This window comes from Thunnus albacares, chromosome 8 (genome assembly GCF_914725855.1).
Source record: "Thunnus albacares chromosome 8, fThuAlb1.1, whole genome shotgun sequence".
NCBI lineage: Eukaryota > Metazoa > Chordata > Actinopteri > Scombriformes > Scombridae > Thunnus > Thunnus albacares.
In genome coordinates this window covers 10,563,116-10,574,528 of record NC_058113.1, presented here as the reverse complement: position 1 = coordinate 10,574,528, position 11,413 = coordinate 10,563,116, and the positions used below count along the sequence as shown (strand labels likewise).

The 11,413-nt window shown below is 38.7% G+C and overlaps 1 protein-coding gene across 1 annotated transcript; it reads left to right on the top strand.

Moving 5' to 3' along the window:
- Positions 1–5,898: 5,898 nt before the first annotated feature.
- Positions 5,899–9,889, top strand: LOC122988229 (cholecystokinin-like). Its single transcript, XM_044360450.1, has 4 exons — positions 5,899–5,957; positions 8,231–8,310; positions 8,717–8,906; positions 9,685–9,889. The coding sequence occupies exons 2-4, from the start codon at positions 8,233–8,235 to the stop codon at positions 9,816–9,818; spliced, it is 402 nt and encodes a 133-aa protein (XP_044216385.1). The 5' UTR covers positions 5,899–5,957; positions 8,231–8,232; the 3' UTR covers positions 9,819–9,889.
- The last annotated feature ends 1,524 nt before the right edge of the window (positions 9,890–11,413 follow it).

Genomic DNA, 11,413 nt, shown 5'->3' with positions numbered 1-11,413 from the left:
ACCATCTCCCGAAGAAAATGTAAAGAGCTTTTGTTCTGATCTTATAGTTAGAAAGTAGGGAAAGTTTTGTGTTAGGAGTGGTGAGGAATATTCAGATTATATATAAAGGTCCTCATTAATGGTGCAAAGCAAGTTGTTCTTATCAAAGGGTGGAAGAACTTCAATTCATGACAAAGTTGAATTATATCTTTTATAATTTTGGGCTTGGAATAAAATCTTGATATGCCATTTAGAAAAGACAAGCAAAGTTTTCAGTGAGGTCACTGACTGCAGGCAACAAGTTGACCTGAGGCTTCTGTCCATCTAAACAAGATTTCATTAAGCCGAAGCTGAGGGACTTTACAGGTAATATCTGCCATCAGAAACAATCCTGATTAAAAAAAGTACTATCAGATTACAGACTAAATAAGTCCTTGATGTGTTTTAAAGTGTTGCCTCATGGTCGAAGCAATTATCTTGTATTTGTGCTTTCTCATATAATCCCAGAGCATAATTGCAAACATTAATTTCATTTTCTCTTCTAAATTATCTGTCTCTCCTGACTCTCAAGGTCTTTCTTTTGAACCATTTGCTGTTTGATGGGCTAAAACAGCTTGCCGCAGATTATGTATTCTAATAAAGCACTTGGTAACTGTTTTTAAAAGTGATATAGGTGATTTAATTTATGTTTTCATCATCGACATCATTCTCTGCCCACTTTCCCCCTCCTCATTTTTCATCTCTGCCCCTGGCCTTCCCTTCATGTCTGACAATACAGTACGAGCCAGTTGATTAGAGCGGAACAGAGAGTCCATCTACTGAAGAGGTTTCTGACCTGTACAGCAACACAACGCTGCAATTAACTCAAGTACCATGACTCACTAGTGGCAGGGGGAGAGAAAAAAACATGCACACATTCCTTGAAAAACTGTGTGCATGCGTGCTTTCTTTTATGACGACAGGGATGTCGTTGTGAACCCTGTGTGTATGGATACTCTCAGACTGACAGGGACTGATCGCTCATTCCAGCGGAGGGTTAACTTCATACATCAGCATTAGAGGAATACAGTAAACTTCGCACAGACATACACATACAGAGCCTAATTCAAGCCAGTAGGCCTACATGCATGTATATGCTCTGTACAGGCTGCAATATGACCATCCTGAGCTGAGCACTTAAAGTAAGGCCATGAGAGGTTAATATGACATCCAGTGAAATGAGGTGGATGAACCAAACATCTTACCTGATATGCAGCAGCAGGCAAAAACATGTAAGGTATGCAGCAGAATCCCTTATTCAAATCGCAAATGTATAGATGGAGGGAAGCATCTTCTTATCAAATGCTATAAAGAGTCATAAGCAGATGGCCACTACATGGATTTAAGCATAGACTAACAATGAGTACAGCTGAGTGTAGCAGTTGCATAAACCATAAACCAGGAGCTGAGACTGATTAAACTGAGATAAAGAATATTAAGTCAAGCTGACACAAACCCAGGTTTCAATTTGGAGGGCTGTCTATGAAGCCAGTAATAACAAGGGAAATAGTTTATGGGAATACGCTGTGTGCAAGATGAAAGTCATGTTTACATCTGTAAAGCCAACATTCAAACAGGCCTTATTATTCTCCTCCCAAAGTTTGCGTTAAGCCAACAGGGGCTCCATAAACAAGCAACAAGCCAAGTCTGTTGCAAAACCATTTAAGCCCATAACACTCCATCATGAGCCACGCATCAGCATAAAAGCATCATAATAATATATCAAATAATAGCTTAAAGAAAATAACATCAGCCGCTGCAAAAAATATACTGTCATTCACAGTTCAAGGCAAATAGCCTACTGCACAGAGCAGCAGGCAAAAAGCAGAAGCTATCACATGAACCACAAGCAACACAGACAGCCACCTTAAGCTCACACACAGAGCCCAAACATTACCTCATGAAACGCATGTTAGAGTAAGCAGCAAACACTTAGCTTGCTGAGGTGAAGCAGGAGAATTGATCATAACAGAGCTGGAAGTGAGCATGTTGTCCATCAGGTGGTGAACAGTCACATAATTATCAACACCTGTGGCAGCAGCAGCAACAGGGACCACTGTGTAAACACGATTATTTCCTCTGCAAACTCGTCTTGAGACGACATTATGGGACTGTTGGCGGACCAGTTTATGAATGGTGAACTTTCAAATAAGCAGAACAGCAATGAACATGGTTGTAGCAAAACAGTGAGCCAGTTAGGCCTTCCCAGGGCTTAAATAGACCGCCCTGTTATAAAGGATGCATTAGATATGTAGTGTTGTGTCCAGTAGAGTATGTCACATGAGTATGCAGCATTTTTGTCTGCCAGAATTTGCTTGTAGAAATTGCTCCATTTGCAGCCAAAAAAGTCACAGAAATAGCAACTGAGCTCTGACTCCAAAGACGTCCAAAGAAATTAATCATATATAGAAAAGGATGTTCAGCCTGTTGGGATTTTTTAAGGCCAAACTGCCTAAAAAATCCAAACAGGCCATTTTCAACAGCAGACATTTTACTTGTTATAACAGGAAAAGCACAACTGTCACTGATAACTTTAATGATGATTCCATTGTCCTCGTGTCCCAGTAAGCCATAACAGTATGTGCACAGTACCGGGAGCCTGAAACTAAAGCAGGTAACAGAAACTCCATCTTTAATTCTGTCATTTACAGTCTATGTTTTCCTACTGTGACGTCAAAATGTCAACAACAAACAACAAAAAATACCCAAGCTCATTGAAAGATTTAAAAAAAAAAAGAAAAAAAAAATACTGAATGCAATTTTGAGGAGAAACATGCTGACTTTATCATCTATGATAGAGGCAAAGATAGTGTGTCTTTGTGTCAAATGTTGGACACTAAATCTCTCCTGATGTAGGCTACGTGTATGCGAAAAAATGTAAGCTGCTTATGACAGCAGCATCTGCTAGGTGAGTGTAATATTATGTGATATAAATATGCACACAATGTATAGAAATGATGATGCTGGAGATGCTGCAGAATACAGTAGGTCTATGTTAAACAGAGAAAGCAGCTTCATCACGCCTTCAACATAATTATTTTACACAGAAGGCTATTTTATTTATTTATTTAGGACACTTTTTTTCCCATACACCAGACTTTGAACCTGTCTGACCAGCCTTACAACTGTACCTCTGTAATGAAATCCTGCAGGAGGAGAGTGGATTAGTTGGCTTCCAGTCATTTGTTCTGTTTCTCATAAGCACACTCGATATCTAAGACACCACAGAGGAGATTTTGAAATATGGTGAGTCAAATAAACTGTAGGCACTCGGAGGAGCAGTAAATATTCATATTTCACTTCATATTTCTTGACTGTACAGCAGGAGCAGGGAGGAGTGGTAGGATGGTGTTAATGAATAAAGACAGTAAATCTTGTAGTGCACCTCCACGGCCAATCAGGTGATTTGAAAATGGTGCTGGTAAGAAGTTAGACAGGTGCCATTGACAGTGTATGAGTGAACGCCATACACTGCTGTCAGTGACAGGGGGATCAGGCTAATGTTAGCCTCATTAACATACGAGAGTAGAGCTAAAAACACACAGGGGGACAGACTCAGGTAGTCCACTGACACTCACTCATCCTCTCTCTCACATTTACAGATAATTCATTGCCAGTCCTCAGTGTCATGTCTCTGTAGCTTAGCTCAACGTTAAACTTTCTGATTATTTGAGATTTTCTGTCCTTGAGTTTAAAACAAAAGTTGATGTGGTTCCTGATGTGTTTAGCAGTTCCTTGACTCTAAAATAGGACATATAAACCCCAAAACAAGTAGTGTCTCGCTGTTGTGGCACCAATATTGTTTATTACTGCCTGGTGATGCAGGTCTATGCTCAGCATCAGTTTCATAGTACTTCAAGGACATCTAAAAGCAATGACGAAGTTAACCCACAAAATATAACACAATAACAATAATATAATAATATCTATTTAAGCCTGAATGCCAGCAAACATCCCAAGGGAAGTGAAAAGTTTCAGGTCTTGAACTACCCAAAGTTAAAGAATGGAAATATTTTAAAAATGCTTTAGAGCCTTCCTGTGACCTCGCCAGAAACCGAACAAATGAAGAATTTTAAATGAATCCGACAAGTCCTGCAAGCAAATCAGTACATAACAGGACATAACAGGAATGATAATGGATCCTGGCAAGTGAAAGCAGCTGCATACCTAGAGCTCTTTTTGACTGATGAAGATAATAAAACATCTTTTTTAATGAAATAGCTTTATGATTTAAAAGTAAAGAGGCAACCTTTAATGACTTGAATAAAGAAGTCACTGATTAATTGATGCTTTAGCTTGAACAGTGAGTTATAAGCTAAAGTAAGACCTTACAGCTTTAATGAAACGTTTAAAACCAATTGCATTATTACTAAAGCAATTTGCTTTTAAGACATTAACTTGCAGTGTGCCGCTCATACCATGTAGTGTATGAAGGCCACTCAGCCTTTTTCCACAAAGCACAGTCATGCTGTTACTTTCTTTTTCTGACACAAATCGCACTTTCTGAGTTCCAGAGATTTTTATCAGACAAAAAACCAGAATGTCAGTTTTTCTTTTATTTAATTTTGACCTTGAAGCTTGAGGGGCATTCAAGCATTTCTCTTCAGACCTCAAACCATTTGGATAATGTGTTCAACAACATTTCTTAATTGTTCAGCCGGTTTCTATTATGTTCTGTCAGACTTTTATTCTATGTATTATGATTGTGATGCTGAGCAAGAGCATAATGCAGGATCTTTTTTTCTCAAGACTGAAGTGATACTTTTCAACATACTTGCATCTGAGATAATTGGATGTGCAAATGTCTCCTCTGAAAAAAATTACTATCAAAGATGAGGTGAAGATATAAATGAAACATTGTTACTGATATCAAGTACAATCATAATCACAACAGTGTGTGGTGCACTGATTATATTTTTAATGAAACACACAAATATTTGTCTGAAAAAAATCAGGAAACTCTTTCAGCAGCATTTTCTTTCTTGGATGCTGGTGGCTGCACATGCATCACACACAACTAAAGGTTTATTTAGTCAAAGAATTACATTCTGACCCACTTTGGTCTCATTTTGACAGAGCTCCATCAGTGATCATTGGTGGCATGAAGAAAAGAAAGCACCAGAGAGAAATGTATTTCCTTCATGAAGCAGGCTGGTGGCCTGCCACACCTAAATAATTCCACCAAGTCATTTCGCCCCCGCTGAGATTGAATGGGCACCAAAGCACACATTGCTTCTGGTCTACCAGAATGAAAGATTCAAATGCAGTGATGGAGTGAAAATATTTTCCAGCTTGAGAGTTGCAACATAGGATATGTTTTACAGTGTGTTTCCTCATCTACACGTGTGAATTAATAACTTCCAGAATAATCTAAGCTTTTTTCATGATCCAAAGGAAAAACAAACCTGAACAAGGAAATATAATATTTCCCCCCTTTTTTTCTCTTTTTCTGTCTATATACTGTATATGTTAATGTGTGTGTGTGTGTGCAGGCCATTTAAATGCTCAGACAGCAATGCATTTTACTTCATGTTAAAGAGCCTTTCAGCTTCTCTGAACTACATATTCAAACCACCAATGTGTGTATGTGTGTGTGTGTGTGTATCTCTCTGTTTCTCACACAGGTGAGCGAGGGAGGCAACATAATTAAAGCTGCCACCTTTGTCCCGACCCTTCTTCATATAGGTGAGTGTGAGTGCATGTCTGCGTGTGTACGTGTCAGTTCATTTGTGCAGTTGCAGTATGTGTACTTGTTTGCGTCTTCAGTTGCATCAGCGGCATCAGTTTCTGCGCCAGCAGTAGGCTCCTCCCATCTGTCCAGGCCCCTCCTGTGTCAGTATAAAACATCTCATCCTCTCTCTCACTCACTCACAGCCTGAACACTGGAGCAAAGCTCAACATCAGACTAATCTTCTCCTTGTCAACGCCAACAATTGCAGGTAAGGATGAAAAACTGATTGTGAAATTGTGTCCTTTAGTTGTTTTCAGGGTTTTTGTTGCAGCAGGACAAATTCCAAATTTATTACAAATACTTTAAACACTTTGTGAAGCTGATTGGTTCTTTGAGCTAATTACTTCTTTCATTTTCAATTATTTGTCTTGCCTTTTTTGTCTTTTAGTGTTTTGCACAGCACAAATGCAAAAAGTGTATGTTTGATCTGTAAAGCTGCAAGGAAAGGAATAATTTTTGAAATGTGATTTTCACATTTCATTTAAAATTTCATTTCAATAGAATGAAAATTAAATAAATTTTCATTTAAATAATAATAAAAAATCTTTCCATCAGTAGTTTTAAATCAGTTAGTTTAAACTTTGAGGGAACATATAAAACATATAACCTCAATACATAATATAACAGGCAAAACTGCCAAATGTTGAAGCATATTAATGACAAAATACTTAATAATGTAAAATAATGACAGCTGTATATTTTTCTTATCAGTGTGCAAATATTCAGATTAGAGCATTGGAATTTTGTTTCCTCTCTTAACTTCAACCTGGAGAATTTCTGTGCGTTTGTCTTTGTACAGGAACTGAGCTTGGAGGTGTTCAAAAATATATTTTTTCCATCTTAATTTATTCAGCTTAATTTTTATTCTGAGGAGTGGAGAGGGGAGGGCTTTCACACACATTACAGTACCGCATCATTACCAGCCCATTGAATAATGAATGAGAAACAATGACCAGCTGCTAAGAGGAATTATATTAGCATGGAGAGAATGACTGTTTACACCACCACTGTGTCAATTGAAACAAAATTATTCAATGGCTAAATGGGCTGATGTATTGAGTTACAGTGATAAAATTACACAGGAACACAGATTCGAGATGACATTTGGTTTAAAACCACTGAGTGGAAGGTTTTCATCTCAAGATGCTGTACTGTATTTTCTAGTTGATGAAGTGAGCTGATAATGTCTGTAATCTTCATGTCCAGTGAACACTAACTGGAGGAAGCTGTGGACTCTGTATACACATCTTTGTTTGGAGCACACATGTTTATGAGTTCTGATTCCTGCCTCTGTTGAAATATTCACCCCAACAAATAAATAAGAGTCTTTAAAGTAAAGCTAGATGCTACTACTACTACTACTAGCTACTACTTGTCAAAAACATTTATACCTCCTGTGTGTTTGTTTTTTATGCATAAAGTGCAGGAAATGATTATGCTTTGACTTGATAAAGAAAGGGAGAAGAATGAAAAAAAGGAAAAATTGAGGTGCAATTGCACAAAGACCTCAAGTAACAGTGCATTAGAGTAAAAAGAGAGAGAGAGGTCCACAGAGAGCGCTGCTGTAATAGAAACACAGAGAGAGACAGACAGACAGAGAGCGAGAGAGACAGGTTTAGATTATTGGAAATTGAAAACCTCAAAGCGACTGGCATTGTTGGTTTTATCTAATTGGATAATTTCCTCTGGAAGAATGTTCTGGCACAGAGCGTCATTTATCAAAACTAACATGCTGCTGTTCTCAGCCAGGCTACAAGACAAATGCAGTGTTAGAAAACAGTATACCAGCCTTTGTAAGAATTTTTTGTGTAGTTTTTTTTTGCACATTAAATATTCTTATCACAATGATGTAAAACTACATTTTCATAGACAATATGACATAAACTGCATGAATTCATGAGTACATCAGGACTTCTTCTAGGCCAATATTTAAATTTTCTTATGTGAGAAAGAGATTGAAGAAAGGGGAGAAATTCACGTAATTTATTCACTCAGCACTGTCATGTTAATACCGACTTTCATGTGAACCCTGTTCAAAAAAACAGCAAACAGAGCAAAATGTAGATTTAGAGATAATTGGTTGTGTTTCCTTTGGGATTCTGCTAATGCTGACAGTGAGCATACATCACAGCTGCGCCACATTTAACTGTGTTAAATACCAAATTGTTCCGCCACTCTGTGACAGAGTGAGAGAGTGTGTAAGACAGACAAAATGATATTTGCCTTAGGTTCCAGAAGAACCATCAGAGGTTAATTTCTTCCCCCACCGCTGTGGTTTCTACCACTGTGAAATGATTTATTGCTGCTTTCTGCAAAAGTCGCATTACCTGTTACTTCGCCCCCTGAGAAGCACATATTTAATGAGCGCGAGGGAGGCAGTTGAAAGGCACAGACAGTAAAGAGCAAGTGATCTAACAGGAAAATGACAGTGTTGAATTTATTTTAACTTATATTTTGTCCTCCTCTCTCCTCCTCCTCCAGTCATGAATGTAGGTATCTGTGTGTGTGTTCTCCTGGCTGCTCTGTCCAGTGGTTCCCTGAGTCTGCCCTCACAGTCAATGGTGAGACACACACACACACACACACACACACACACACACACACACTGTAATACACTCACAGTCAAGATTTGCAAAAAAAATCTGGTATAATCATGACCCATCACACAAAAAGAAATTGAAAGACAGCAACACTTACATTCAGTATATGAAACATTATATTATTTATAGGTACAACAATGTGGCATATGCCTCAATCTTACTCATTTAATTCAGAACTAAGCTTGAGAAGCAAGTACAATAATTGGTAGATGCATAAAAGACATATAAATATACAGCCATGTCCTTGATAAACAGTCAGAACTGGGTGAGTTTTTGCAAACTGTTTCAATTTTAAGTTACAGTAAAGTCAAAATTTAGGTACTGATTAGATATAGGATTTTTTTTTTACTTTTTTCATGTTCTCCAGTCACAGAGAGCTGATGGTGAGACTCTGGTGTCAGACAGCCTACCTGCCCCTTCACCCAACCACACACGCCAGGTCCGCTCAGCTCCAGCGCTCCCCTCAGGGCAGCTTGCCAACTACAACCAACCCCGGGAGGAGGCAGACGCTCGAAACAGCCTGAGCCAGCTACTGGCCAGACTGATCTCCAGGAAAGGTGAGCCGTCAGATGTCACTGATGTGAGCATGGAGAGAAGAAGAGAGAAGAGGTGGATAGAAAGAGTAATTGGGAGCTGCAGTCTTTCCCTTTAGCCATCTCATCTCACAACACACATAAAATTCCTCTCATATTATTTTGCTTGCGGTCTTCTCTCTTCCTAACATCCATCCTTCTGTAATGTACCATCACTCATGCTGTGCCGTACTCCCACCATCTGGCATTTCCCACCTCCCTCTACAGTAGCTTCCTCTGTCCTCCCTCCATGTTTCCATACCTCCTCCTTGTTCCTTCCTTCTGTCTTTTCCATTTATGCTTCCCTCCTTTCTTTTCTCTGCCGGCCTGCTCCTTCTGTCCTTCCCTCCACATCTCCTGACCTCATTCTCTTCTCTCTATATCACTGCGTGTCTCAGTGTCTTTTTCAAGTCAACACTGAGTCACTGGGAGACCTGCTGAGCTCATTGGTCTGACTGAACACACAAAGACAGGAATAGAAACAAAACAAGTCAGCATGAGTTACTTCAACAATCTCATTCAGAGGGTATACATTGTTATTTCACAATCACTCTAGTAGACTTGCAAGTAGACAAGCAGTGGAATCATGTTTTGGTTGTGAAGCTCTCAATGTGCTCTAGATTAACACAACACACACACACACACACACACACACACACACACACACACACACACACACACACACACACACACACATCTTTCTGTCCTAATTACATCGTCAGTGTCATGAAACTTGACCCTTTCCTGTCTCTGTCTACTCCAGGCTACCAAACCAGATCCTCCATCACCAGCAGAGCCAGTGGTCTCTCCCCCAGCCACAGGATAAAGGACAGAGATTACCTGGGCTGGATGGACTTTGGGCGGCGTAGTGCGGAGGAGTACGAATACTCCTCATAAAGGCATGGCAAGCTTTCTCCAAACCCTGAGTTGCAACCCCCAACACCGCCAATAAAAGCCCATATAAATAAGCCCTTTTCACACTGCACTTACTGTAACCCAGGGGTGACTGGACCCTAGAAGGAGTTTAGCGTAGTAATATATAAGCAGAGAGTAGAAGAATTTTCCAATCTCCATGCTGAGCTTGAGAGCACTTTTAAAATTGCAACAACAGATGAAACATTATAATCTAAACACAAAGGGAGCTCTCCAGCATTATATTTAAGCACAACATGTAAAAGATGTTCAGTATTTTTTGTTATAGTCAAGATATCCCAATGAAAAGAGAAAAAACAACAATATGTTAGTTGTCTCTCAATATTTTCCAACTCTCCCTGTCTGTGGTTCTCAGCCCCGAGCTCTTTCACCCAGATGTAAATCTTTAAAAAATGGGTCACAAATATATACTTTCATTGTTCAATTACATGCTGTCATATAACTTTATGGACTAATAAGAATGATATGGCTGAAAGTTGCCCTAACAGGTGCAACACAATAAACAGGAGAGTGAAGGAGTTGTCACAGTCTGTACACACCCACACAGTCCTGAGAAGAGCTCCAGTCAGGCTACATAAATGAAAACACCTGTGTGGGCGGACTACTGATGTGTAGCACACAGACAATACTTGTTATTTGGTTCAATTCATTGTTGGTTTTGGTCTTTAATGGGATTTTATAACAATAAAGAAAATATAGAATATTATCAGTCTTTCAGACCTTTAAAACTAACAGGTCAAACACAAGGTAAAGTTATCTTTTACTGGTGATAACATAAACAGAAATGGTCTGCAGCAACATTTAGCAATGTCATGTGTTTTGAATAGATTTTCAACAATCAAAATGAAATAGAAGTGACTATCAAGAGAAAAATTGTAAAAGCTATATGGTATATAATATATACTATACTCATTCCAGTGAGGAAATCTTAAGCAGTGCTGAAGTGTCTCATTTTACTGACAATTCAGAATGTATCTGCGGCCGTCTTATGGACCACAATGAGCCACTTATTATGTGGTAATACACTTAGCCTAATTCATTTCAATTTAACACAAGTGCACATTCAAGACTTTTGAATTCATACCACCTGCAACTAAACTAAACAATGTAATATAATGCAATATTAAAAGGCTGGCAGAGGTTACAAGTAACAGCATTTCTGGACTGGAAGAAAAACAGCTTTTCACCTTCAGCCCGCCAACTGAAGGTAACCCCGGGCTAAAAATGTGCAGTGTGAAAAGATTTGTATTGGCCAGCAAATGGCACTGTCTATATGAGATGCTTGGGAGTCTCCCCATGATTGCATAATGGACCTCGGTGGCAGACGCATTAAAAATCAGGAGTACAATTACTGTTGATATGAATAGAAGTGGTTCTCTTTTTATTTTTAAAAGATTATGTATGTATGTACGCACTCTGAAGGGTTAAATCTCTGTAATAAATGATATGTTTCTACCAACTTTCAGATTCATTAAAATTCAAATAAAGATCCATGTTCCTCTGATGACAGCAAGAAATGCAAATATATTTGTTTGGGATTATCATGTAATTATGTTTTT

Excerpts from the sequence above, each read along its gene's own strand:
- LOC122988229 (XM_044360450.1), top strand. The coding sequence starts at position 8,233 with ATGAATGTAGGTATCTGTGTGTGTGTTCTCCTGGCTGCTCTGTCCAGT. Across the intron at positions 8,311-8,716 it reads GTCTGCCCTCACAGTCAATG|TCACAGAGAGCTGATGGTGA; the intron begins GTGAGACACACA and ends CATGTTCTCCAG. Across the intron at positions 8,907-9,684 it reads CAGACTGATCTCCAGGAAAG|GCTACCAAACCAGATCCTCC; the intron begins GTGAGCCGTCAG and ends TGTCTACTCCAG.